Consider the following 27,747-nt stretch of genomic DNA (forward strand, 5'->3'; position numbering starts at 1 on the left):
CTCATTTAAACAAAAGTGATTAGGTTTACCACAAAACTAACTCGGTAATTACTTAAGATCATTTCCAACAATAACACGAGAACTCTATTTTAATGTGATTTTCATACAAAACATGTATAACCCAACACTAAAATTATATTATTTTAGTACAACGCTATAGTTTCACATTGAATTTGGTAAGATACTAATCCATCATACTAAGCACTATTTACTTATATTTATGAATAAAATTAATAATAAAATAAATGATAAATAAAAATTAATATATATTAAACAGTAGATTGAATATTTATAATAAATTATTATATTAAAAAAATTAATTTATCATTTAAATATTATGATATGTTCAAATTGTAAATATTTATTTTAAAATATTTTATTTGTAATGTGTTTTTATGCAATATAATTACAGAATAATAATTATTTGTGTTTAAAATGTTAAATAATAACAAAAGTTGTAATTTAGTAACACAATAATATAAAATTAGTTTCAGTGTAAAGTTTAGTGTTGTAATTGAAGATTAAAAACTTTTCAGTGTTGAAACTATACCGAAGTAGTGTGATCTTGACACTATCTTAGTGTTATGGTTTGGAGATGTTTAATATATATTTACTGTATAACAAATTAAAATAATGCATGCTTAAATATTAATAATACTGAGACTTTAATTAGTAAGAGCATCTCCAAGTCATTGCTATTTTCACCTCTATAATAGCATTTAGAGGTGAAATTGCTCCAACCCACCTCTATTTCTTTCTCTATAATAGAGATCTCTATTTTTTCCTCTATTTATAGAGGAAGAAATAGAATTCCTGTATTTTTTACTCTATATTTTAGAGATTGCTATTTTAGAGGAATACATTGGAGCATATCTCACATCTATTATAGAGTTCCCCTATTTTAGAGGTAAAAATAGCAAAATACATTGGAGATGGTCTAAGCTCGAGAATGATGAAGCAAACACAATTCTAAAAATACTTTACCAATCAGATACATATTTTTACTTATAAAAATATAAGTTAGCTTCAATTAAATAAGAAATATGTTGTACATAATATTTATAATTTAAAATTGATGATAAGTTTTTATCGCATATATTTATATTATGAATGAGACTAATTGTAATTTGATTTTATAATATAACTAGGTGTGCGGGTATAATTGTTTTATGAATACTTATTAGTTTATGCTTATTTATTCAAAAATCATCTTGATAAGTTATTATTATGTTTTCAAAAAAGTTTAAATCAAACAACAAATTATTTATATTTAAATTTTGTTTTATTATAATATATATACTTATTATTGTCTTGAAAAACACTCACATATTAGAAATATTTTTACATGTATTCATGATCCGATATGTTTCATCTGAACAATCAATTATCTGATCCAATCTGATTTACATCTATACGGATATTAGGAGGTTGATTGTTTGTAGTTTTTAGACTAGTTTTTGGTTTATGTTTTTTCAAAAACCATTTTTCCTCCAATCAAGTTTTAGCTTTTAGTTTTTGTAAAAACCGTTACATTTGCCAGTCAAGCTTTATAACAAATAGATTTCCTAAAAATTTAGGAAACTAGTTTTTGAAAAGTTTAACGAATTTATGAAGAAAAACCAAAAGCCAACTTTTCTTAGCTTTTATGAAAAAAAAACGAAATTTGATTTTTTTTGAAGAAACTACTACATTTTAATTAATTAATAATTAATAAGTAATATTTTCATAAAGATAAAATTATCATACAATCTTTTGTACTTCAGATATCATTTAAATAATAATGTGAATAGTTTATTTGTGTTTCATATCTCTATCATAAATTTATATATTTTATAAATAATATTAATTAATTTTTAAATTAGATATTCATTTCTATAAAGAAAATAATTGAATATTTTTAATAATTATTAGTCACATTAAAAATAACTAAAATTAGAAAACATAATATTTTTTATTCATACAATATATTGTATTGACCTTGAAAAATAAAAATAGCCGTTCATCTTTAAGAAAATATAAATAATTTAAAATTTAATAATTAGTTTCAAAATTTTAAGTATTTTTAATTTCTTATAATATATAATATATAATATTTATATCAGAAAAATTATTGATATTCAAGTTTTTTTTAAAAAATAAATATCATTTATATTCAACAAAAAAACCAAAAGTTGAATAACAAAAACCAAAATCTAAAAACCAAAAAATAAAATCTAAAAAACAAAAAACTATAACTAAAAACTATCGAAACAATCATCACCTAGGTGTCAAAATATCTGAAAAAATATTTTACCTGGATATTCGATTCAACCAATCCAAATAAAAATAATAATTATAGAAATCCGAAAATATAAAAAATAATATATTAATAAAAATATAAAACATGTTTACTTTGTAAAACTTTAATAACTCAAATAATTAATTTAATTAATTTAATAAATGAATATTTTTTAAAATTTACATAAATATAATATTTTTATAAGTTCTATATATAATTCAATAAATATATGTATATATATGTATATAACAGATCAAATCGCATATTCGTTTCTAAAAATATTAGTATTTTGTAATTTTTTCGTTTTGTGTGGATATTGTATATTATTGTTTGTTTTGCTTTATAAAATTGTGAATATCAAGATTTTTTAGTTTGAGTCGAAACAGAAAACGAGTCGAGGATGGATATTTTTCATTGTCCTAGTTGTTTTGCTTTCCTACCGCCCTAGACGCCGTTAATAAAAGCAAGATTTTTTATTTTATTGTTAACACATATATTCATGATCTTTATCAATAGCGAAAGAAAGTAATGTGTGGTAAAAGAATTAAAATGAAAAAGCAAAAGCAAAAGACAAATAAATAAGGAAATGGGAGAAAGTAAATCACGAGAGGAAGGCAGAGCCATTGGTAACAAGCAGCGTCTGCGATTTGTACAAAGTCTAATAGTGACTTCTCACTACCACATTTCTTACCATTCAGGAAACTTTTTTTTCTTATATTCTCTTAATTAGAACACTCAACATGTTACCAACTTAAAAGTAATAATTCAATTTGTAGTTTAGGACCTTGTGGTCAAGTGATGCATCACCAACCACAAACACTAAATTTAGTATTAAAATTACACCAAATTTAGTGTTTTAGCGTCAAACTTTATTTTTCATCTCCAATCATTACACCAAATTCTACACCAAAACAATATTTTTATTATTTAATATTACAAACTTTTTAATTTTGATAACTTAATACATTAAGTATTTATGATTAATTTTTTTTATCACATATAAGTTTATATTTAGATTTGCTGGTTGGTCGGATGAGGTAGAGATTGTACCAGTGTTGGTTAGTGCTCAGATGATTACTTTCTAGGTTCGGTTCAAGGGTTCAGAGGATATGTTCATTAGTTCAATGTCTATGCTTCCAATTGCATGATTGAGAGAAGAGAATTGTGGAGGGATATGGAAACAATTTCGAGATTGGTGGCAAGTGGAATCAATCTTTGGATAATACAAGGAAACTTTAATGTTATCCTATCAGCTCTAGAGCACTTTAGATCTGGAGGCAGCAGGTGAAACATCTGCGATTCGAGAATTTCAGGATATAGTAAATGTTTGTGATCTGGTTGATCTTGCTCAGTCTGGTCCGCTATTCACGTGGACGAATAGTCAGGACAACAATCTTATAAGTAAAAATCTGGATATAGTCATGGGTAATAATTGTTGAATCTCAAAGTTCCAGCAGTCTCATGTGCTGTTTGAAGCGGGTGGAGTTTTGGATCATGCTAGAATGGTTACTATGTTGCGTTCGGCTGGGTCGGTGAATCCTAAGCCATTAATTTTTTTCTACTCATGTGGCAAATCATCCATAATTTATAGAGGTAGTCAATCGAGTATGGAATGTCACGCCCCCGTTATACCATTCTCGTTCAACTTTGAAGTGATTTCATGATAAGTTGAAAAGGTTGAAATGAGATTTGAGGCGATTAAATAAAAAAAGCTTATGGGAATCTGCTGACTCGAGTAAAGCAAGCTTATGATAATCTTTGTGCTAAACAAGCTGATGCGATGTTGCATCTGTACACCTTTAATTTTGAGAAGGCTTCAGATGCTTGGGAGCATTGGCACCACATCTCAGGCATAGATGAACAATTTTTCTATCAGAAATCGAGTGTTCAATGGTTGGATCTGGGTGATCGCAATACAAATTTTTACCATAAGACTTGCCAAAGCAGAAACTCCAAGAATACATTAAGAAGGCTAGTCACCGCTGATGCTAGAGTTCTTACTGCGCTGGTAGACATTAAGGAAGAGGTTGTCTCCTACTATGAGAATTTTCTAGAGGCACATGATATTGGTATTGACAAGCTATCCCAAGCTTATTTGAAAGAGATTATGTATTATCGTTGTTTTAGTGTTGAAGCTGCATCACTGGTTGCTTCGGTGTAGGGTGAGAAAGTTAAAGTTGCCTCTCTTCTCGATGCCAGCAAACAAGGCCCCGTGACCCAATGATTTTCCTATGGAGTTCAATAAAGCCGCTTGGACAGTTGTTAGAAAAGATCTTATAACTGATGTGCAATCCTTTTTCTTATTTGGCTTTCTGCGTTGGAGTATAAATGCCATGATGCTATCACTGGTCCCTAAAACAACCAGTGCTGAGGGATGAATGACTTCAGACCAATTGTGTGCTGCAATGTGATCTACAAAATAATTTCTCTTATTATGGTCTATAGACTCTAAGCAGTCCCCTCTCAGGCAATAGAGCAAAATCAATGTGTTTTTATTGAAGGTCGGTTGCTCCATGAGAACGTATTACTAGCGATTGAATTGGTGAAGGATTATCATAACCCACCAGCCTCGTCTAGATCCACGATCAAACTTGACATCTCCAAAGCCTTTGGTACTATGAATTGGTCATTTGTGGAGACAACACTTAGAGCTATGCATATTCCAGACATGTTTATCACCTCATCCGTTGTATGGACACTGCTACCTTCTCGGTCTCTATCAATGGTGAGTTAGAGGATTTTTTTCCAAGCTTAAGAGGTATTCGACAAGGTTGCTCTCTATTTCCATATTTATATGCCATTGTAAGTAATGTGCTTTCTAAGCTCATTAATAAAGCAGTGGTGAATGGAAGTATTGGGTACCATCCAATGTGCTCTCCAATCAATCTTACTCAGTTGAGTTTTGCCGACGACATTGTTGTCTTTGCTAATGAATCGTTTGATTCACTATCTTGTACTCTAACAATCTTCCAGGAGTTTTTAAATCTGTTTGGGTTGCATATTAGTGCTGCTAAGTCAACTGTTTTTGAGGCTGAGAGGGGTAATCATGCATTGGAAATGGTTGTTGAGTCAGTGGGCTTAACAGTCTCACCAAGACTATGAACCATTGTTGATGAAAATTCACGATCAGTTCGCCAGCTAGACAAGCAAGGCACTTTCCTTTGCAGGTAGACTTCAGTTGATAAATTCTATAATTGCTAGAATTACCAAATTATGGTGTGCTGCATTTTGTTTGTCCCAAGGCTGCATTGCAGAGATTGAAAGCATGTGTTCATCTTTCCTTTGGAGTGGATCGCCGAACAACACAACTAAAGCGAAAATAGCATGGGAGGAAGTTTGTTATCCAAAGAATGAAGGGAGTTTAGGAGTTCGGAAAATTATGAGGTCGCAATGGTGTATGTACTTAAACTGATATGGTACCTCTTTACAGAGCCATGTTCCTTATGGATAGCGTGTGTGAAGCATAATCTCTTACGAGGTGAAACTCTCTGGGATGTTAGGCAGGACATTGCAGGTTTTTGGGTCTGGAGAAAGCTGCTCCAGCTACGTCATGTCGCGCAACAGTTCCTGAAGATGGATATTAAGAATTGTAATTCTTTGAGATTTTGGACATATATTTGGCATCCTATTGGTAGACTGACTGATTGAGGTAGTTGGAGATCGAGGGAGGCTGAAACTTGGGATTGATAGGAAGGTGTGTGTTGCTGAGGTGTTGGTGGAGAAGGAATGGCGACTTAGACATTCAAGATACATAATTTTACAACACATGGCTGACAAAGTAAGAGCTTTACAACGTGTTGTAAAACCAAATGTGAATGATGGGGTACTTTGGAAGAACATGAATGATGAGTATATGGCAGAGTTCTCTGCATTTTCCACATGGGACCTGGTTTCGGTCACTGTCCCACCGTCTCATGGAGTAAGCTCATCTGGTTTGCACAACGAGTCCCGATGTATGCTTTTATCACTTGGCTGGCTATCAAGGACAAACTTTCCACATATGTCAAAATGCGTGCTTGACTTTCCACATGGGGAATCGGAGGAATCTAGGAATCATTTGTTCTTTGCTTTTCAATACACTTACACTCTTTGGTTGGAAGTGATTGAATCACTGCTATAGCCGGCCCAACTCCAACGTGGAAGGAGATTGTTGAACGCATCCTAGCAGGTTTGCATGGTCATTTAGTATACATCCTCCTGAGGTTATCATTCCAAATATCAATTTATTATATCTGGAGAGAACATAATGAGAGAAAGCACTTTCACGTACATCGGTTTCTGGAACAGCTATGGCAGATCATTAACAAAACTATTAGACAACGTATCATGTCCACTCGGCATCATAAAAACCAAAGCTTTGGAGGGGGAGGGGGAGGGGGGGGGTGGGGGGGGGGGGGGTACTCAGTGTTGGTTTAGTGCTCATATGAGGATAAATTAGCTATTTTTGTCATTCTATTAGCTTATTAGCTTTTTGGTTGTATATAAACATTTTTCTTCTTCATGATCAATAAATTTATTTTTTTATCAAAAGAAATATTTTACTTTTTACTCTACGAAAGAACTAATCATTCATTTGCAATATTGTGTTGAAAGTATTAGTGGTATTTTTATGAAGAAAAAATTAGTTTTGAACAAGTTTTCCTATATAATAAAAGATATAAGATATCAAGAGAAGATATAATTATATTATAACCACGCAAGTGTGGTCGAATGGTATGGCAGATTTGGAAAGGTTCTAATCACTCAAAGTTCGAAACCTCCATCTTAGTTATGTTTGTTTGTGTGACCAGGCGATATGACTATCTAATTCTCATTGCGAACTACCACGTATGTATGACTGGTGTCAGTAGGTATACATTGGTTTCGGCTCGCTGGATATTCATGGATACAAGAAAAAAATAATATAATGGTTTTTATGAAGAATAAATTTATGTTTATTATAAATGGTGTAAAACATAAATAATAAATAATACAGGTTGTAATTTACAAGTACAGGAGACAAGATTATAATAATAATGGTCCAAGAAATCGGACGATAACCTTTTTATTTAATGGTAACAAGCTGGAAGACCAGTGAGAAGAGTCTTTTGATTTTATCATTTTTTATGAGAGTTGATTGGATGAGGATGTGTGTAATAGTTGTGTCGTGTTGATTAGATTGAAGAAGGTTTTTGGATCATAAGTAATAATGGCGCCTTGTCTGCCAGAAACCAACGCCGTACGCTAACTTTCGATGTCCATCTTCCTAGTCTAACTCCCTTTTTTACTTCTTTAATAATTCTGTATCATGACTATAAATTATAACTGTACACAGTATTAACAATTAATTTCTAATAAACTTATTTGATTGTTAGAGCAACATTATCGGTAACAAGCTGCTATAGTTTCTTTCAAAAATTATATTAATGTTTTAATTATCGAAGTACATTCAAGCTTTCTAATATTAATTGAATCAACAATAAAGTGACAGGTGCTATATGAGGATTTAGTCCGTATACAAAAAATGTGTTTAAATTAAACTCTTCCACACTCTCTCTCATACTCTCTTAATATTTTTATTTTCTTTAATCACTAGAAACTTATTAAGAACTTAAGCGTTGGAGTTGCTGTTAGGTGTCACATATTTACTGTTAGATGAATTCCCTTGCTTTGTAGTGTTTTGTGCATTTCTGTTACGAAATTGCATACTTTTGGCCTAGTTTCTCTTTTCTTTTCTTTTTTGTTTAAAAAAGATTTCCATGTAAAATGCTGAATAAGAAATTATCGGCTATGATCATGAAGATCATACAGTTTGCAAAAGCAGAGATAAAACAATGTTAAGCAGGCTGGTTCTATGTAGTTGATCATACAGTTGCTCGTAACACATAATAACATACCAAATTTTGATGTTTACAACTTTTAAATACATTTATACGGTTAGTGTTTCACATTTTAGTCAGCAAGATAGCTTTTGAAACTACAGAAAAACAATACAAAATTAGAGAGAACCAGAGATAGCCTGTAGATCCTCCGCTTTCACTACCATGTTTTCTCCTTTTACCATTGTCTATTGCATTTCTCACACCTTTTGAATTGGTTTGGTTAAAATAACATAACATATAGCTTAAGGATTGTTCATACAGTTTATCTTCCATGTTCAAATGCGTGTAATTACAGGTTGATAGAACATATGCATTGTTTTTTTTGCTTCAATAATGCATTCATTTTCTAGTTTGATCCAGAACCTTTAAAATTTTCAAATATTGTCCAGACTTTCTTGTGTAATTGAAGATAGTTGTTGTTGTTGTTTTTGATGTCTTTTTCTTACAATTCTTTCTTGTTCATATCGAATATATTCACGAATATTAATTAATATCATGAAAAAGAAATTAGTTTTTTAGCAATACTTTATGTTTTTCATTTACTTTCTTGTTCCGATTTAATGTATTTACAAGTATCAATATCATCTGATTTCAACAAATTTCAGCTCGTAATTTACAAAGTAAAATGAGGAGAGCCATTTTTACTTCAAAATGCACTAATAGATCATATATGCATTACGAAAATCATTTTATAGAATAATATGTTATTTTGTTTGAAGTTTAATATTAATTAAGTTACTTTTATTTAATTTTTTATATTTTAATAGAATATTTATTAATTAATATTGTTGTAATATGTTTATATATGTGCTAGTTATTTATAAAAGTTTTATGAATTCAGATTAGTTATGACAAATAGAAGGACCATATTATAAAACATAAATAGTTTTGAAGTTGAGTTTGAAGGTTAATAAATCGAAGGCCAATTTATTTTACTGTCTATTTGGGATCCAATATCAATATTAAAAAAAAACATTTTTTTGGATGAAGCTGATACAAGAGTGGATAGATATCCGGATTTTTGAAGATATTCGTGACCGTCTGAATAATCAATTATTCGATTTGCTTATGTTTGTAGTCAGCCGGATATACGGTGTCCCAGATATCCGGATTCGATCCGTAAAAATAAATAAAAATTTAAAATAAATAAAAATCTCTAAATAATATAAAATAATAATATTTTATTACAAAAATTGAAAGTTACATACTTTTTAAAATTCAAATAAATAATATAATAAATTTAATAAATAAAAATACTGTAAATATTTTATAAAATATAGTATTTATATAACTTATATATATAATTCTTTAAATATATGTATATATGCATATAACGGATCAAATCGGATATCCGTTCTTAAAAATATTAGTATTTGTGATTTATTTTGTTTCTTACGGATATTGCATATTAATATTTTCTTTGCTTAGTAAAGTTACGTATATCAAAGTTTTTGGTTTGAATAAGAATGGATAACAAATCAAATAAAAATTTACTAATATTTTGGCCTATACAAATTTATGGTATCAAATTATTGACTATTCAGAAATATTAACTAAAATATTATGTTTTCTAATGTGATGAGCAAATTGGAGTTTGTATAGAGAAAAGATATCCACACACAACTTTCATATAAAAAGATTGATCATAGTGAAAACATAGTTAAATCTACTTCTTAGTTTATCGTCGTTAATATGTTTATATATATATATACTAGGTGTCTTGCCCGCACATGTGGACATAATTTTTTTTTATAGATATTTATTATTTTGTATTTTTTTTAATTCAAAAACAATATGTTAAGTTATTATTTATATTCTTAACAAGTTTATACTAAACATAAAACAATTTATATATGACAGAAAATTTCATTAAAATATATATACTAATTATTGTGTTGAATTTATCAAAACACTCATATATTAGGAATGTTTTAGACTATCTTTTATACAAATGTATTTTTTCATTAATATTTAATTATATATTGTTTTATATCTTAATTTTTATAATAAAATATTATTTAAAGATAACAACACAATATATAAGTATTATCTTATTTTTTAGAAATATAAAATATTATTTCAAGATAACAACAAAATATATGAGAATTATCTTTTTAGAAATTTAATATTATTAATATAAAATTCGTTTTTAATTAAATTATTATATATAAAAATTTATTAAGGGTAACAACGATATTAACCAGTCTAACTTTTAACGTGAGAGCTCGATTCCAAAAATTTACTTCGCAAATAATAGTATAGATTTTTTAGAAATATAAAATATTATTTCAAGATAACAACAAATATATGAGAATTATCTTTTTAGAAATTTAATATTATTAATATAAAATTTGTTTTTAATTAAATTATTGTATATAAAAATTTATTAAGGGTAACAACGATATTAACCAGTCTAACTTTAACGTGAGAGCTCGATTCCAAAAATTTAGTTTTCAAATAATAGTATAGATATATATAGTTTATCGTCGTTAAAATGTTTATATATATATATATATATATATATATATATATATATATATATATATATATATATATATGACGCCTATTTATACTCATGTAATAATTTGCTTTTATGTTTTTGTAATAACTTTGTAATCTGATTTTGATATCAACTAAACGAAATGAGTTTAACAGTATGTTTATAATATTCGTAAATAAAACTATACTAGGTAATAACCCGCGCCTTGCGCGGAATGTGATTATTAGTTTTGTTATTTTTAATAAAAAAGATAATAAATCTGTTTAATCTGGATATTGGTTAGGTTTTACGTTTTTTTTTGTTTTTAATCTTCTAAAATATAACTATTATTTTAAATTAATATTCATTTTAGTTTATTCGGTTAAAACATTTGATTTTTTGGTTTTTTCGGACAAAAACCTAAAATTAATGTTATATGTTTATTTTCATATTATGAAGTTTAGATAGTTGTCATGTCGAACCAATAGTTTCATATTATAGTTTTTAAACAGATAATAGTTTAAGAAAAAGAAAAGAAAATTATTAAGACAAATCATTTCACTACAATTTGGTCGGTAGTGAAAGAAACATTAAGAAAAAATATTTCAACTTTCAAAAAAATTAGATACTTCAGCTGTGGTGAATACTTAGTTATAAGATGCTCACATCAAGGTGCACATGTATGTTTATGTAAAAAGTATATAAAAATAGTTGAAAATATATAAAGATATTGTTAATTAATATTAAATGACATTTTTGTTCAGAATAATACATGAAAGATAAAATTAAAATTTATTTAAAATAAAAAAGACCTTGACATTAGTCATTTTTTCATCAAAAGAAAATAAAATTATATTCGTAAATAGGGGTGGACACATATCAAGTATCTGGATTTTGGAAGCATTCTTGTCAATTCGATCTTTAGCTACCTAGATATTCGGTGACTCCGATATCCGAAATGTTTTAGAATTTTAAAGAATATCCGATTTGATTCGTAAATAAAATAAAATTTTAAAAATAATATAATAACATTTTATTACAAAAATAAAACATTATATAACCTTTTAATTTTAGTACCTAATATAATAAATTTATATTGTAAAACTGATATAAAGTATAATATATATAATTCTTTTCATATATGTATATATATGCATATAACATATCGAATTAGATATATGTTCCTAAAAATATTGGTATTAGTGATTTGCTTTTTTTGGATATTGTATTTTAGTATTTGATTTGTTTCGTAAAGTTTCAAATATTTTTTTGGTTCAAATCAAAACGGATAACAAATCGAATCAAAATTTATGAATATTTTACTCAATTTTATCTGTAAACAATAAAAATAATATATATATAGTTTGGCTTTTGATTCGTTATCTATTTTTATTCGAACCGAAAAATCCAGAGTTTTATTGGAACTATGTATGTGAGTTTTATATTAAAAAAATCACAAAGTACATAGTGTGAACATATTTATGACTATAGTGTGAACGCGTTTAACATATTTATTATCAAATCATTGTGAGGCTGCCACGTGTCTATTATGAATGCATTTATTACAATGCTTCTCTTTAGTATATAAGAGCAACTCCAATGGTGTTACTCATCATTGGAATCCTTAACAATAAAATAATATATTTTTTTTTTAATTTTTTTTGTTTGAATAGTTAAGGACTCTAATCATATTTGTTAGTCCAATGGTGTTATCCATTATAGAATTCTTAGGAATAAAATATAATTAAATTTGTAAAACATTTAATAAATTTGTAAAACATTAAAAATAAGTAAATTTGTAAAACATTTAAAAAATTTTAAAAGTAAAAAAATTGTAAAAAATAGTTTCTGTTACATTGTTGGTTTTACTTAAAAGCAAACATAAAGTTTCAGCGAATGAACTAGCAAGGTTACGTCTCTCGAAACTATATCTCCAAGTTATTACAACCACCATATAAGATAAAAGGGAGGGTTGGTGTCAAATTACTGCTTTCCTTACTTGCGGTTTATCATATATTTGATCCATGTGAGAGAGTACTAGTAGAGAAGCTTGTAAACAAACCTCTTGATATGATCAAGTATCAAAAGCCTTGCCCCTGGTGCTGGTGGAATGTTTACTTCTTGCTCTGATTGTTTCCTTCACCTGAAAGAAGAACAAAAACCCGTGGTAAGTAAAAAGATATGTATACTCTTTTTGTATTGGTTCATGAACAATCAATCAATCACCTTATACATTGTTCCTGACGCAACAGCGTAGCAAACAGCCCAGGAGAGTGCGTGTGCAGGCCTTACTTTCAAGCCTTTGCTCACAAAAGCGTACGCCAACCCACCACCTGAGGCTGAGACCATGCTGCAAAGTTTGTCAAAACCCAATCAGAAACAACGTCTGTAACAGGTTTTCATCAAATCAATATCACCCAAAGAACAAATCTTGAAGATTCTCAGACAAGGAAATATAAACAGGGATCAAAAAGTTGAGTGAAAAAAGAATGAAACTTTACGCAGCCGTAAGATCATCTTTGCTTCTGATTCCTTTCATTATGTGTTCAATTCCCAGACGACGAAACAACAAAGAATCGAATCGGAAATAAGAAAATAGCAAACCCAGACGAAAATCCTAATTCGATTAAAATCCCCAATTCGATTTGAAACCCTCATTCTAGTAAAATCCCACAATCGAACCGTAAAAATTGATGAAATCAACATGCATCAACTCCAAATGCAAAGATAATGAACTAAAACGCTCTGATTTATCTTCAACACCGAAGATCGCCGAATCACCTTTTGTTTCGTCGGAGGAATTTTTTTATGTAATTGTCGCGACTTCTCTTTTTTTTTCTCCTTACAAAACACGACCCTGACCCTCACCAATCGGACTTTGCCAACTCATCAAGGACCAAATCCTTAATCTCCTTAGTTAAGGACTCTTTCTTAACTTATGATTTTTTTATATTAATATTTTAATCAATCCCGCATAAGAATTAATGCTAAGGATCTACTTAAACCCCGCGTTGCGGGTGGTCTAAGGGATGTTATGAAGTTACACAAAAGTTGAAAACAACGAACGTATGTCCACTGACCACTTTTAAGAATAATGATTAACTGGCTGATGCCTTACACCAACTACACTGTTTATCGAACGAGTCTGGCTATTATATTTATTTGGAGTTACTGTCGGGTCAGGGCCAAGCTTACAGAAAGGCAAGAAACGCAGTTGAGTAGCTTCGTCTTTCCAATCAACCTCTTTGATCCACTCTTCCTCTCTGTATTCTATTGAAAATACTTCAAACCTGACGACACTATCAGAATCCAGTGGAAGCTGTCTCAGCATTGGACAACCTGCAATGCTGATTTTGCTTAAACATGGAAAAGATAGAGGACTCCAGTATATGCACTACAAGAAAACGTAACTTTAACGAGGAAGTTTAACGAGGAAAAATAATCCTCGTAAAAAAACGTTGATTTTGCGAGGAAAGTACGTTGAGAAAGAAAAGCATCGTTATTTCGTCGTAAGTTAACGATAAAAAATATTCGTCGTAAAGACGATGTAAATTGACGTGGCTTTTACGAGGAAATAGTTTTTCCTCGTAAAAGCCACGTAAATTTCGCGAGTGCTTTACGACGAAATATTTTACGTGTACTTAACGAGGAAATTTTGAATCCACCAACTTGGTAGGTGGCTCACGTTTTTTTTTGGCCATACAATTAATTTTCGTCGTAATTTCATAGTAAAATTACAACTACCAGATTCGAAATTTTCTATAAATATGGATGTTGGAACATCATTTTAAACACACCAACAACAAAAAACGTGAAAGAAAAAAAAATGGCTGGCTCTGGGACTATTTACGAGTTGCGGAATTGGATGTATATGCATAGAGATGCTAACGGGAGAGTGACGAAAGAATACCTTGCGGGGCTGGAGACATTTATGCACCAAGCAGATTCAACACCGCTCGCCCAAGAAAGTGGTAAGATGTTCTGTCCTTGTCGGAAATGCAACAATTCGAAATTGGCAAACCGTGAAAATGTTTGGAAGCATTTAATAAATAGAGGTTTCACGCCAAATTACTATATCTGGTTTCAACATGGGGAAGGTTATAATTATGATCAGAATGAAGCTAGTAGTAGTAATAGCAATTTTCAGGAAGAACCGGTTAATCATCATTTGCATAATGAACATAGTTACCATCAGGAGGAGATGGTAGATTATGATAGGGTTCATGATATGGTAGCTGATGCATTCGTAGCTCATGATGAAGATGAAGAACCTAATATAGATGCAAAAAAGTTTTACGGAATGTTAAACGCGGCGAATCAACCACTTTACAGTGGTTGTAGAGAAGGTCTCTCTAAATTGTCGTTGGCTGCTAGAATGATGAATATTAAAACTGATCACAATCTACCTGAAAGTTGCATGAACGAATGGGCGGACTTGTTTAAAGAGTATTTGCCGGAAGACAATGTGTCTGCTGATTCTTATTATGAGATTCAGAAATTAGTTTATAGTCTTGGGTTGCCTTCGGAGATGATAGATGTCTGCATCGACAACTGCATGATCTATTGGGGAGATGATGAGAAGCTAGAAGTATGTCGATTCTGCAAGAAGCCACGATTCAAGCCGCAAGGACGGGGACGTAATAGGGTACCGTACCAAAGGATGTGGTACCTACCAATTACAGACAGATTGAAAAGATTGTATCAATCAGAGCAGACTGCTGCAAAGATGAGATGGCATGCCGAGCATACTCAGACGGATGGTGAGATGACTCATCCATCAGATGCAAGAGCCTGGAAACATTTCAACAAAGTACATCCGGATTTTGCTAGCAATAGCCGGAATGTGTATCTCGGATTATGCACAGATGGATTTAGTCCGTTCGGAATGTCAGGGAGACAATATTCATTGTGGCCAGTCTTTCTTACGCCATACAACCTGCCACCGGAGATGTGCATGCAACGGGAGTTGCTATTCTTGACGATATTGATACCTGGTCCGAACCATCCAAAAAGGTCCCTGGATGTTTTCCTACAACCACTGATAAAAGAGTTGAAGGATTTGTGGTCAACAGGGGTGAGGACGTATGACTGTTCAACGAAGACGAATTTTACGATGCGAGCTATGCTTTTGTGGACCATAAGTGACTTTCCTGCATATGGGATGTTGTCTGGATGGACTACACATGGGAGATTAGCTTGTCCATATTGTAATGGAACGACAGATGCGTTTCAACTGAAGAATGGTAGGAAGACAAGTTGGTTTGATTGTCATCGTCGATTTCTTCCCATTGGCCATCCTTACCGAAGAAACAAGAATTTGTTTAGGCACAAAAGGGTTGTGAGAGACACTTCTCCACCATATCTAACTGGAGAACAAATTGAAGCACAAATCGACTACTACGGAGCTAACGAAACAGTTCGTTGGGGTGGTAATTGGCATGTCCCTCGTAATATGCCTGATTCTTACGGTGTTCATCACAACTGGCACAAGAAGAGTATATTTTGGGAGTTGCCATATTGGAAGGATCTTCTTCTGCGCCACAACCTCGATGTGATGCATATAGAGAAGAATTTCTTTGAGAACATCATGAATACAATATTGAATGTCCCAGGGAAGACAAAAGACAACATAAAATCGAGGTTGGACTTGCCGGATATTTGCTCAAGAAGCGAGTTACATATTAAAAGCAATGGACAAGTTCCGTTCCGATATTCAGACTGTCTTCAGAAAAAAAGTCGGTGTTGTTCAACTGGGTGGCATCAGAAGTGAAGTTCCCCGATGGGTATGTTTCAAATCTCTCTAGATGTGTTGAAAAGGGTCAAAAGTTCTCTGGGATGAAGAGTCATGATTGTCATGTCTTTATGCAACGACTACTGCCCTTTGCATTTGCGGAGCTACTTCCAACAAACGTACATGAAGCACTTGCAGGTTCGTAGTGTTTTATATCACAATAATTTTATAACGGTCTAGTTTGCAAAATAATATACGACTAACAATGTGTTTAATTGTTTTTGGAATATAAAAGGCATTGGAGCATTTTTCAGGGATCTGAGCACACGCACTCTTAAAGAAGAAGTTGTAGAACAGCTTCAGGAGAACATTCCCATCTTATTGTGCAACTTGGAGAAGATATTTCCTCCTGGATTTTTTGACGTCATGGAGCATCTAGCTGTCCACCTCCCATATGAAGCATTGCTTCGTGGACCTGTACATTACGGATGGATGTATCAGTATGAGCGAGCCATGAAATATTTGAAGGGAAAAGCAAAGAACCTCGCCAAAGTTGAAGGTTCTATAATTGCTGGAAGTTTGACGGAAGAAGTTTCTCACTTCACATCGTACTACTTTGCGTCAAAAGTACGTACCCGTAGAAGAGCTCCAAGAAGATATGATGATGGTGGAGTTGCGCCAACATATGCAGTTGCTGGTGTTCCAGACATCTTTAGCCAGATTGGACGACTCGGTGGGAAGTCTAAAGAGGTTTGGTGGTCGAGTGAACAAGACGCTCATAGTGCACACACCTATATTCTACTCAATTGCGAGGATCCATTGATGCGTTATTTTGAAAGGTAACATATATGGACACTTCAAAACACATATAATTAATTATATAATTGCAAGAGATTCATTCCTATGAAATGTGATTAATTTTACAGCCTATTTGTTTCTCAAGTCGAAGAAACATTTCCTGGTATATCCACAAGTGACGTAGACAAAAGGAAAGATCAGCACTTCATTAAGTGGTTGCGGAATCAGGTATTATAACTCAAACTATTTTTTCATACATGATTTGTATTTTAATGTTCTCTTTATTTTTGCAGGTTGATTATGACGACGATGCAGATTATCCTAAGTGGTTACACGAAGTAATTCAATCTCCACTTGTAAAGGTCACCACATCACAGATGTATTTCACACGAGGCTACACTTTTCACACATATGAGTATGGTAGACAGCGGGCGACCAGTAACTATGGAATATGTGTGAAAGGGGAAACAGATTTCTACGGGATCTTGACGGAGATTATTGAAGTCGAATTTCCAGGGATACTGAAGCTGAAATGCGTCATCTTCAAATGTGAATGGTTCGACCCCGTCGTCAACAGAGGTGTTCGGTCTAACAAATTTGGTGTAGTTGATGTCAACGGTGGACGTCGGTACAACAAATTCGAGCCTTTCATCTTAGCTTCACAAGCAGACCAAGTTAGCTTCCTTCCATACCCTCGGATGAGAGATTCGGGTATAAATTGGTTAGCAGTGATCAAAGTTACACCTCGAGGACGAATCATCAGTGGAGAAGAACCACCATTGCAAGAAGAACAGATAAATGAAGTCGAGGAACCTGAACAAGAAGTTGATGACATCCTTCTCATTGATCCGCATAATCACGAATACGAAGATCTTACCGATGATGCCACAGACGAAGCTGTAGAAGACGAGTTTAATGAAAATGATGATATTTCTAGTGATGACGAGAATGTCGATGTATCCGATTGATGTATTTGATTTTGTGTAGTTTGTTTTATGAATAAGGTAATGTGAGAGTTTGTTTTATGAATAAGGTAATGTGGGAGTTTGTTTTATGAATAAGAAATTGTGGGAGTTTGTTTTATAAATAAGTAAATGTGGGAATTGTGGTTTGGAATGGAAATAAACATGGGGTTTGGAATATATGAAGTAGAAGATAAGGAATATGGGGTTTTGGGGTTTCGGATTTTAGGGATTTAAACGTACTGCTCGTTAATTCCTCGTAATTTGACGTCGAATGTACGACGTAATCCTCGTTTATTCCACGTAGGACAGAATCGTCGTAAAGACCTCGTAAGGTAAATTGACGTAAATACCACGTAAAGTAAATGACGAAGGAGGCACTCTTTAATTCCACGTAGGACAGAATCGTCGTAAAGACCTCGTAAAGTAAATTGACGTAAATACCATGTAAAGTAAATGACGAAGGAGGCACTCATTAATTCCACGTAGGATGATTTCGTCGTAAACACCTCGTAAGGCCACGAGGAGTTTACGACGAAATTAAAAAAGCGGGGCACGCTAATTCCACGTAAGCCAAAATCGTCGTAAAAGAGTCGTAAACTAACGACGATATTACGACGAAAATATTAAAAATACTAAAAAAAAGAAGATAAGAAAGATGCTTGAATCACATTTGGCGAGACTTACGTAAGTCTCGACCACATGAGTTCCAAATATCTTCTTCTCTTCTTTTTTTTCCAAATTTTCTAAATTGGTGAAAAGCGGGACTTGCTACTTCCTCATAGTATAAAAACTAGAAAAAATGAAAAAAAGAAAGATACTAGAATTATATGTGGCGAGACTTAAGTCTCACCCACATAAATTCTAATATCTTCTTTTCTTCTTTTTTTTTCAAATATTTCTAATTTGAAAAGTATTTTGGTGAGGAGTGTGATTTGAGATAGGGTGTGTTTTGTGAGTTTGTGTGTGTGGTTTGAGAAGGAAAGTTGTGGGTATTTATAGAAAATAAAGGCTCGCTAATTCCTCGTAACTGGTTAACTCGTTAATTCCACGTAACCCTTTTCGTCGTAAAAACGTCGTTAACGAAAACGCGGGCCTTTGTATTTCGTCGCTATTTCGTCGTAACTGAAAACGCGGGCCTCTGTAATTCCTCGTAAGTTTACGAGGAAATTACGAGGACAAGTAATCTTATATATATCCCGAGCGAGCTCGCTCCGTCTTTCCTCTCCACTTCCTCTCCACTTCCTCCCTAATTCGTAGCAATGGTAAGTCTCTCTAATTCCTCTCTAGTTTGATTAGTTTAGGATAGATTAGGTGGTTAGTATAGGGAATTTAGATAGGTTTACGGATCTTATGTTATTTAGTGTTGATTAGGTGGATAATGTTGGGAAGTATATGTTCACGAAAATTTAAAAAATTAAATTTTTTTCTCAGGTTCGAAAAGGTAGACTTACTGCCCATTACAGAGAGATGTTCGGTGAGCCGGGTAGTCGTTTAGACCCGTCGTCTTCTTCAGCTCCCGGTTCTTCGGGTCAGGAGACTGTCCCCGAGACTCAGTACACTCAGAGAGTCATTGGATCTCCTTCTTCTAGTGCACCATCGGTTCTTCACGTGCCTCCCCAGATGCCTCCTCCTCCTGTGCCTCCTACGATGCCGGCACCTCCGATGCCCGCGGCCGAGATTCATCCCGATTTGATGGTGCCTCCGAGTGCTCCTTACTCGCAGTACACCGTAGAGGACATTCTCCGTCTGCCAGGCAGAGAAGGTTTACCAGTCATCGACCCCGACCGACCGGACGGAACTTTATGGTATGTTTCATTATTTTTTTATTCTTTTTAAATTTTTTATAACTTTAAAAAATAATTTATATTTTAAATTTGTATTTTTCAGGTGGGGGATTGACGGATGTCTTGCATCGGACGTAACCGACACGATAAAAGGTTACTTCTCCATGGCACATCCGAACTGGAAAACGACGCCCCACTACGTCAGAAAGACGTGGTTCAAAATTTACGCTGTAAGTTCTATTAATTAAATATATATCTTTAAATTTTTTTATTATTTATATATATTTTTTTTTCTGAAAAACTAATTATAAATTATTTTTTCCAACAGCAAAAATATAATTGGACCTCGGGATCACTGAGAGGGTGAGGAAGAAGTTTTAAGCGAAGGCGAAAGTTCGCTTGTTGGACACGGTCTCCAACTAGAAGGGTGACTGGATCGTGAAGGGGTATGAGCGTGGCAAACCCGCTGAGCTCACCACGGATGTCTGGGATGGCCTCATCCGATATTGGCGTCTTCCTGATTCCATTAGAATCGCCCAGTCTTGCTCTAACTCCCGTAACACAGTCGATGAGCACGGGAACGGGCCGATGCTTCACACTACGGGCCAAAAACCCCACGCCGGTGTCCGTTTGGAAATGGTAATTAAAAATTTAATTATATTAAATTTTTAGTATATTTTTATATATATTCTAATTAACAACTTTCTTAAATGTTTTTTTAGGCCAAAGAGACGGGAGAATTCCCGTCTCTTATGCAACTTTACGAGAGGACCCACAAGAACAAGGCGGGCCGATTTATAGATGGCAAGTCCGAGCAAATCTACAACGATTTGGCTGCTCGGGTTGAAGAACGCCAGACCCAGCTGACCCAACAGTCCACCGATGGATTACCCGTCACCTTATCCACACCTGAAGTGGATAAGCTTTACGAGGAGGTAAATTTTCTAAAATTTTAATTTTTTTAAATATTCATTTAATTTAACTTTAAATTTTTACTAACAAAATTTATTTTTTGTTTTTAAGGTTGTCCCTAAAAAAAAGGGACGGACGTTGGGGATTGGTTCCGTCAACGATGTTCCGAGAGCGACATCGTCTTATGTTCAGCGACGGGATGATGAAGTCTCTCAGCTGCGTAGGGAGTCCGAAGAGCTGCGTAGAGAGTCTACTCAGCTGCGTAGAGAGTCTACTCAGCTGCGATCTCGTATGGGTGGACTCGAGGGCTTCTTGGACGTTGTAGCGGCCACAAATCCGGAATGGGCGACTTTGTTGAGGACCATGCGACAACAAAATCCTATCCCAGGCCAGTCACCGACCGACGACTCACATGCCGAGGCGGATGTTCAGGCGAGGAGTGATGAATTCTACGAGGCGATTAATTAACGACCACCCTTAGTTCTTTTTAATTTCGGTTCTTGTATTATGAATTCAAAACTTATTTATATATAAAATATTTTGGTTTTGATTTTTTTAGAATTTTAATTTTATTAATAATTTAAATAATTTAAATTATATTTATAATTATAATTTTTTATATTTCTATAAAATAATGAAACGAAGTAAATTCGTAGCTAATTTTGCGGCTTCTTTACGTGGAAGCTTAACGTGGTTTTTACGAGGAAACATTTACAAGGAAATAACGTGGAAATCTATCAAGGTTTTTACGTTTTCTTTACGTGGAAAGCTGTCAAGGTATTTACGTTAATTTTACGAGTATTTATTTACGTGGGTTTTACGAGGAAAGTTTTTCGTGGTATTTACGAGGAAACTTAGCGACGTCCTTACGTGGAATCTTTACGTGGTCTTTACGACGAAATATCCTCCTTCGCTTTTACGACGAAATTATTTCCTCGCTAACTTACGACGAATTAGCGAGGATATATGCGTTACGACAAACGTATAACGACGAAACGGGTTTCCTCGCTAATTCGTCGTAACACTGCTTTTACGACGAAGTAACGAGGAAAACTGCCCTCGTAAAACTTGTGTTTTCTTGTAGTGATGCTCTTTAACATAGGTGAATGAGATAAGTTGAGGCTTCTTAGTTTTTGAAAAGGAACACGTCCTCTTGCAACCCTTGCAGCTACTTCCTCGTTTATAATCTCTTCCAATTGATTTGAGTATTTAACTCTAAGATCAACAAGGTTTGGAGCAAACACCAGCCACGTCAAATCTTTAAGACGATAGCAAACACATATATCGATTCGGGAGAGGTTTTGGAAACTTGGAGTTGTCCTCTCAATCTGTATTTCCCCCATTCTGCATCCTGACACGTTGAGCCTACGTAGAACACACATAGTTGGCAAAGTCAATATTCTCGTTGATTCTCCAAGGTTATTTAATCCCATCTTTTGAATGCATTTTACCAACATGTGACAGCTTAACAATTGCTCCAAAACCATCCCTGAACTGAACTCAATGGTTAAATTTTCTAGATACTCCACAAGTTGCAGCTCTTTCAGTAAGCTCACGTCTAGCGTCTTGTTGGATCCTTCTAGTCCAAGTGTCCTCAAACTTGACAAATTTGCTATCCCTGAAATGCTCTTAAGCTTCCGTGTGGACTCGAGATTCAAGTGGATTAGCTTTGTCAACTCTTGTGACCCAACATGAAATTGCTCCAAGCTTGTTCGTGACAAATCAAGATACCGCAACGATATCAACTGAAGCTATGGTAACTCAGAAAGGCCTAAATTGCCTGACAGATCCAACACAACTAGCGTTGGAACATACTTGAAGAAGTCACTGGAAACATGTACCAGTGATTGGTTTTTCTGAAGGAACAAAGTTGTAAGTTGAGCGCATTCAGGGCTGCCACATATCCTTTCAATATTGTTACGCATCAGTGACATCTTTTTAACACCCTTCCAATTCTTGACATCTGGCATATTGCGTAAATCAACACCGGCTTGCACAATGTATATCTCCTTATCCTTTCCAAGATCAGATGCGATCCATAGAGCCATGTCACGAACCACATCATGCATAGTCACATATGATATATTATTCATTTCTCCTTCGACCAATAAACATGCGCGGACAAGGGTGCCAAGTATCTCATATACTTGGTTTATAGCCCTTTCTCTACTTTGGCTTTCATCTATGAATCCCTCACATATCCAATAATCCACCAGTCTCTCTTTATCTATAAGATAATCTTCAGGAAATGTAGAGCAATAAAGAAAACATGATTTCACCACCTCTCCATTTAAACTGTCATAGCTATACTTGAGAATAGGAAGAATTTCATCTTTCATGCCTGAAAAATCTGCAGCCGATAAAGTTAAAACGTCCACTGCACGTCGCCATTCTTGTACAGTACTTTCGCATGACATAGTTTCCCCGATTACGTTGAGCGCCAATGGTAAGCCAGAACATTTTCCAGCGACTTGTCTAGCCAGATCAGGAATGTCCGCATGGATTTTCAATGTTCTTTCTCCAACTTTCTTTTGAAACAACTCCCATGCTTTGTCGGGGCCTAGACAACTGACTTCCATCAGTTCATCAACCTCCATGCGTCCACACACGTCTCTAGAACGAGTGGTGAAAGCTGTTAAACTATAATCTAATCTCTCCTTGATACATTTACATAAGTTAGTTATTTATGTTATTACACAAAGAGTTGTAACTCTTCAAGTTGTGTCCTTTAGTATAAAGAGTTGTGTCTCTTATACTTGTATTGATTCGATCTCTATATAAAGATCAATCATCTGTTGTAAACATTATTACCGAATCTCAATAATACAAAAGTATTTTCAGAAAAGTTTATAAGCCTGAAACGTCTATCTTATTCTTTCTCTCGAACTCGTGTGTAACACACTGTGATCATTGTGTAACACAAGCGGTTGGTAAAAGATTAACATGGTATCAGAGCTTTACGTTTGAGAGGACAAAGGAAAAAGCACTAGTAAGAGAAACACTTGGCGTGGAGCAAAGGAGGCTAGAGGATTTTGTCATACGATTTCGGAATCATTCGAAACGATGAAGAATCAAGTAATCCCCATATTTGATGGAGAGAAGTACGACTTCTGGAGCATCAAGATGACAACCATTCTCAAGACCAGGAAGTTATGGTCTGTGGTTGAAGAAGGCGTAGCAGCCCCACCAGCACAAGTGGATGAAACCCCTGAAACAGCAAGGGCAAGATCGCTTAGAGAAGAAGCGATGATGAACGATACATTGGCTTTGCAAATCTTGCAAACTGCTGTATCGGATCATATATTCTCACGGATTGCAGCAGCATCAACATCCAAAGAGGCGTGGGATGCATTGAAGGAGGAGTATGAAGGCTCTCCTCAAGTTCGTTTGATTAAACTTCAAACATTGCGAAGGGAGTATGAGAATCTGAAGATGTATGAGAATGAAGACATTAAGGTCTTCACAGATAAGATAGTTGAATTGGCAAATCAATTAACTTATCATGGTGAACAGAAGTCAGATGTTCAACTCATACAGAAGATACTCATCTCTCTCCCAGCCAAGTTCGATAGCATAGTCAGTGTGTTGGAGCAAACAAGCGATTTGACTTCAACAAAGATGACAGAGTTGATCGGGATCTTGAAGGCTCATGAAGCAAGGCTGGCTGCAAGAGAAGAAAGCACCAGTGAAGGAGCATTCGATGCTCGTGTTAAACACAAAAATTCTGGTGTTACACAAGACAACTCAAAGCGCCAGGAGGCAAGAAGTGGTGCGGTTTCTGCAAGAGAAACAACCACAATGAGAGCGAGTGTTGGAGGAAACAGAAGAAGGAAGATCCAAAGAAGGATCACAGAAGTAACAAGGAGTGTTACAATTGTGGCAAGTTAGGCCACTTTGCAAATCAGTGCTACTCAAAGAAGAAAGAGAAGGCACATCTGAGTCTCGAAGAAGATTCAAATGAAGATCACATGTTGTTCAGTGCGAGCGAAGCAGCAACAACAGTGATGGAAGATGTCTGGTTAGTAGACAGTGGAGCAACTAATCATATGACAAAGGAGGAGAGTTACTTCTCAAAGCTTGATAGGAGTATCAAGGTTCCAATAAAGATTGGAAATGGAAGCACAGTCATGACAGCCGGTAAAGGAGACATTACCGTCATGACCAAAGGTGGCAAGAAGACCATCAGAAATGTATTCTTGGTTCCGGGTTTGGCAAAAAATTTGTTGAGTGTTCCACAAATTGTTTCAAGCGGATACCGGGTGAGTTTCCAAGAGAAGAGATGCATCATAGATGATGCAAAAGGAAGGAGGATAATGGATATCCCAATGACTCACAAAAGCTATCGAATCAGGATGAGTTCGGCTCAGGTAGAAGAGGCCTTGAGCGCTAGTGAGCAATGAAAGATGGAGACATGGCACAAGAGACTTGGTCATGTAGGCGACAAAAGGTTGCAACAAATGCAAGACAAAGACTTGGTAAAGGGATTACCAAAGTTTAAAGTCAAGAAGGAAGCATGTGAGGCGTGTAGACTTGGAAAGCAATCACGCAAAAGCTTCCCAAAGGAATCTCAAACTAAGACAAGAGAGAAGCTTGAGATTGTACATACGGATGTATGTGGGCTGATGCAGCACCAGTCTGTTGATGGAAGCCGATACTTTTTGCTATTCTTGGATGATCATACTCACATGTGTTGGGTATACTTCATGAAGCAAAAGTCAGAGACATTCTCACTGTTCAAGAAGTTCAAAGCAATGGTGGAGAAGCAGTCGGATTGTACCATCAAGACACTGAGATCAGATGGAGGTGGTGAGTTCACTTCACGAGAATTCAACCGGTTCTGTGAAGAAGAAGGAATCAATAAGCAAGTCACCTTGCCTTATTCACCACAACAAAATGGTGCAGCAGAGCGCATGAATAGGACCTTGGTGGAGATGGCTAGATCGATGTTGGCAGAACAAGACTTACCGCTCAAGTTATGGGCAGAAGCGGTATACACTGCCTCATATCTTCAAAACCGTTGCCATCAAAGGCAATAGAAGAAGATGTCACTCCTATAGAGAAGTGGTGTGGACACAAGCCAGATGTGTCACACATGAGAATGTTTGGTAGCATATGCTACATACATATCCCAAATCAAAAGAGGAGGAAGCTAGACGTCAAGGCAAAGCGTGGAGTCTTTGTTGGATATAGCAACCAATCCAAAGGCTATAGAGTTCTCATTTTGGAGAATGAGAAGATTGAAGTATCAAGAGATGTCGAGTTTGAAGAAGGAAAGAAGTGGAATTGGAAAAGGCAAGAAGAAGTGAGGAAGACATTGGAGTTGTCTATGGAAGACTCTCACTCGCCTGAGGATCAAACCGAAGGTGCATCCAGTCCTGAGGAACAATTTGGAGGTACTTTCAGTCCTATTTCTTTTCAAAATGATGATCATGATACTAGTAGTGGAGATGAAGAAACTTCTGAGGCACCAAGGAAGTTCAAGTCCATGGTTGATATCATGGAAAGGACACCGAGAGTAGAGCTTGATGAAGCGGCTCAAGCTATAGAAGCTTGTCTTCATGCAAATGAAGAACCATACACTTATGATGAAGCGTGTGGTACCAAGGAATGGAGAGAAGCAATGAATGAGGAGATAGCCATGATTGAGAAGAACAAGACGTGGGAACTAGTGGACAAGCCAAAGAAGAAGAATGTGATAAGTGTGAAGTGGATCTACAAGATCAAGACCGATGCAAACGGCAATCACATCAAGCACAAGGCGCGGCTAGTTGCAAGAGGGTTCTCTCAAGAGTATGGTGTTGACTACCTTGAGACGTTTGCTCCTGTCTCAAGACATGATACAATACGAGCCATACTTGCCTATGCGGCTCAGATGAAGTGGCGATTGTATCAGATGGATGTGAAGTCAGCCTTTCTCAATGGCGACCTCAAGGAAGAAGTGTATGTCACACAACCGCCTGGGTATGTGACACACGGGAAAGAACACAAAGTGTTAAGGCTACACAAAGCTTTATATGGTTTAAAGCAAGCCCCAAGGGCATGGTATGGAAGGATAGATTCATACTTTCTTCAAAACGGTTTTGAGAGGAGTATGAATGATGCGGCCTTATACATCATGAAGCAAGGAGGAGATGTGTTGATCGTGAGTCTATATGTGGATGATATAATCATCACAGGAAGCAACATTCAGAGCATCAACACATTCAAGGAGAACATGAAGAAAGAATTCGAGATGGTGGATCTTGGATTGTTGAACTACTTTCTTGGAATGGAAGTAATTCAAGACAATGGAGGCATATTTCTTTCACAAGAAAATATGCAAACAAACTTGTAGACAAGTTTGGGATGCGAGACAGCAAGAGTGTAAGCAACCCACTTACACCACAAGGAAAAGGAGTTGAGGATGACAAGGAGTATGGAGATCCGACTAAGTATAGAAGCATCATTGGAGGGCTTTTGTACTTGTGTGCATCAAGACCTGATGTGATGTATGCAAGCACCTATCTCTCAAGATACATGTCATCACCTCGCATGAAGCACTACCAAGAAGCCAAGAGGGTGTTAAGATATGTCAAAGGAACATCAAACTTTGGAGTGTACTTCACAAGCGTGAAAGAACCAAGACTTCTAGGCTACACGGACAGCGATTGGGGTGGTTCTAAGGAAGACAAGAAAAGCACTTCAGGTTATGTGTTTACTCTTGGATCAGCCATGTTTTGTTGGCAGTCAAGCAAGCAACAAACAGTGGCGCAATCAACGGCTGAGACAGAGTACATAGCCGTGTGTGCAGCAGCAAATCAAGCAGTGTGGTTACAAAGACTATTTGAAGACTTTGGTCAGAAGTTTGAAGGAGGCATTCCGATCTTATGTGACAACAAATCAGCAATAGCAATTGGGAAGAATCCGGTGCAACACAGAAGGACGAAGCACATAGAGATC

The 27,747-nt window shown here is 34.9% G+C and overlaps 3 protein-coding genes and 2 long non-coding RNA genes across 5 annotated transcripts; 2 read left to right on the forward strand and 3 right to left on the reverse strand.

Annotated features, from left to right (window-relative positions):
• Positions 1 to 12,528: 12,528 nt before the first annotated feature.
• LOC103840926 lies at positions 12,529 to 13,641 on the reverse strand. Its single transcript, XR_627746.3, has 3 exons — positions 13,400 to 13,641; positions 12,845 to 12,968; positions 12,529 to 12,761 (listed from the first exon to the last, which is right to left on the reverse strand). It is a non-coding gene; the product is annotated as an uncharacterized LOC103840926 (long non-coding RNA).
• LOC117128562 lies at positions 12,628 to 13,151 on the forward strand. Its single transcript, XR_004451925.1, has 2 exons — positions 12,628 to 12,785; positions 12,871 to 13,151. It is a non-coding gene; the product is annotated as an uncharacterized LOC117128562 (long non-coding RNA).
• A 15-nt stretch (positions 13,642 to 13,656) lies between the features above and the next one.
• LOC117128534 (disease resistance protein SUMM2-like) lies at positions 13,657 to 22,559 on the reverse strand. The gene is made up of 2 exons (XM_033281219.1): positions 21,899 to 22,559; positions 13,657 to 14,011 (listed from the first exon to the last, which is right to left on the reverse strand). Exons 1-2 carry the CDS (start codon positions 22,293 to 22,295, stop codon positions 13,704 to 13,706), a joined length of 705 nt encoding a protein of 234 aa, XP_033137110.1. The 5' UTR covers positions 22,296 to 22,559; the 3' UTR covers positions 13,657 to 13,703.
• On the reverse strand, positions 22,501 to 23,456 carry LOC103840985 (disease resistance protein SUMM2). Its single transcript, XM_018654887.2, has 2 exons — positions 22,845 to 23,456; positions 22,501 to 22,808 (listed from the first exon to the last, which is right to left on the reverse strand). The coding sequence occupies exons 1-2, from the start codon at positions 23,403 to 23,405 to the stop codon at positions 22,560 to 22,562; spliced, it is 810 nt and encodes a 269-aa protein (XP_018510403.1). The 5' UTR covers positions 23,406 to 23,456; the 3' UTR covers positions 22,501 to 22,559.
• Positions 23,457 to 23,871: 415 nt separating this feature from the next.
• Positions 23,872 to 25,208, forward strand: LOC117127817. Its single transcript, XM_033278490.1, has 2 exons — positions 23,872 to 24,663; positions 24,714 to 25,208. Exons 1-2 carry the CDS (start codon positions 23,872 to 23,874, stop codon positions 25,206 to 25,208), a joined length of 1,287 nt encoding a protein of 428 aa, XP_033134381.1.
• Positions 25,209 to 27,747: the final 2,539 nt, after the last annotated feature.

The sequence above is a fragment of the Brassica rapa genome, chromosome A09, assembly GCF_000309985.2.
Source record: "Brassica rapa cultivar Chiifu-401-42 chromosome A09, CAAS_Brap_v3.01, whole genome shotgun sequence".
Classification (NCBI taxonomy): Eukaryota; Viridiplantae; Streptophyta; class Magnoliopsida; order Brassicales; family Brassicaceae; genus Brassica; species Brassica rapa.

What these genes read in the sequence shown, in the direction of transcription:
- LOC117128534 (XM_033281219.1), bottom strand. Translation starts at nt 22,295, where the DNA reads ATGGTTTTGGAGCAATTGTTAAGCTGTCACATGTTGGTAAAATGCATT. An exon ending in TCATTCACCTATGTTAAAGA is followed by an intron (nt 14,012 to 21,898) that starts GCATCACTACAA and finishes TTTTCTTGTAGT; the next exon opens with GCATATACTGGAGTCCTCTA.
- LOC117127817 (XM_033278490.1), top strand. Translation starts at nt 23,872, where the DNA reads ATGAAGAATCAAGTAATCCCCATATTTGATGGAGAGAAGTACGACTTC. An exon ending in TCCAAAGAAGGATCACAGAA is followed by an intron (nt 24,664 to 24,713) that starts GTAACAAGGAGT and finishes TTTGCAAATCAG; the next exon opens with TGCTACTCAAAGAAGAAAGA.
- LOC103840985 (XM_018654887.2), bottom strand. Translation starts at nt 23,405, where the DNA reads ATGGAGGTTGATGAACTGATGGAAGTCAGTTGTCTAGGCCCCGACAAA. An exon ending in TTCGTGACATGGCTCTATGG is followed by an intron (nt 22,809 to 22,844) that starts ATCGCATCTGAT and finishes AAGGAGATATAC; the next exon opens with ATTGTGCAAGCCGGTGTTGA.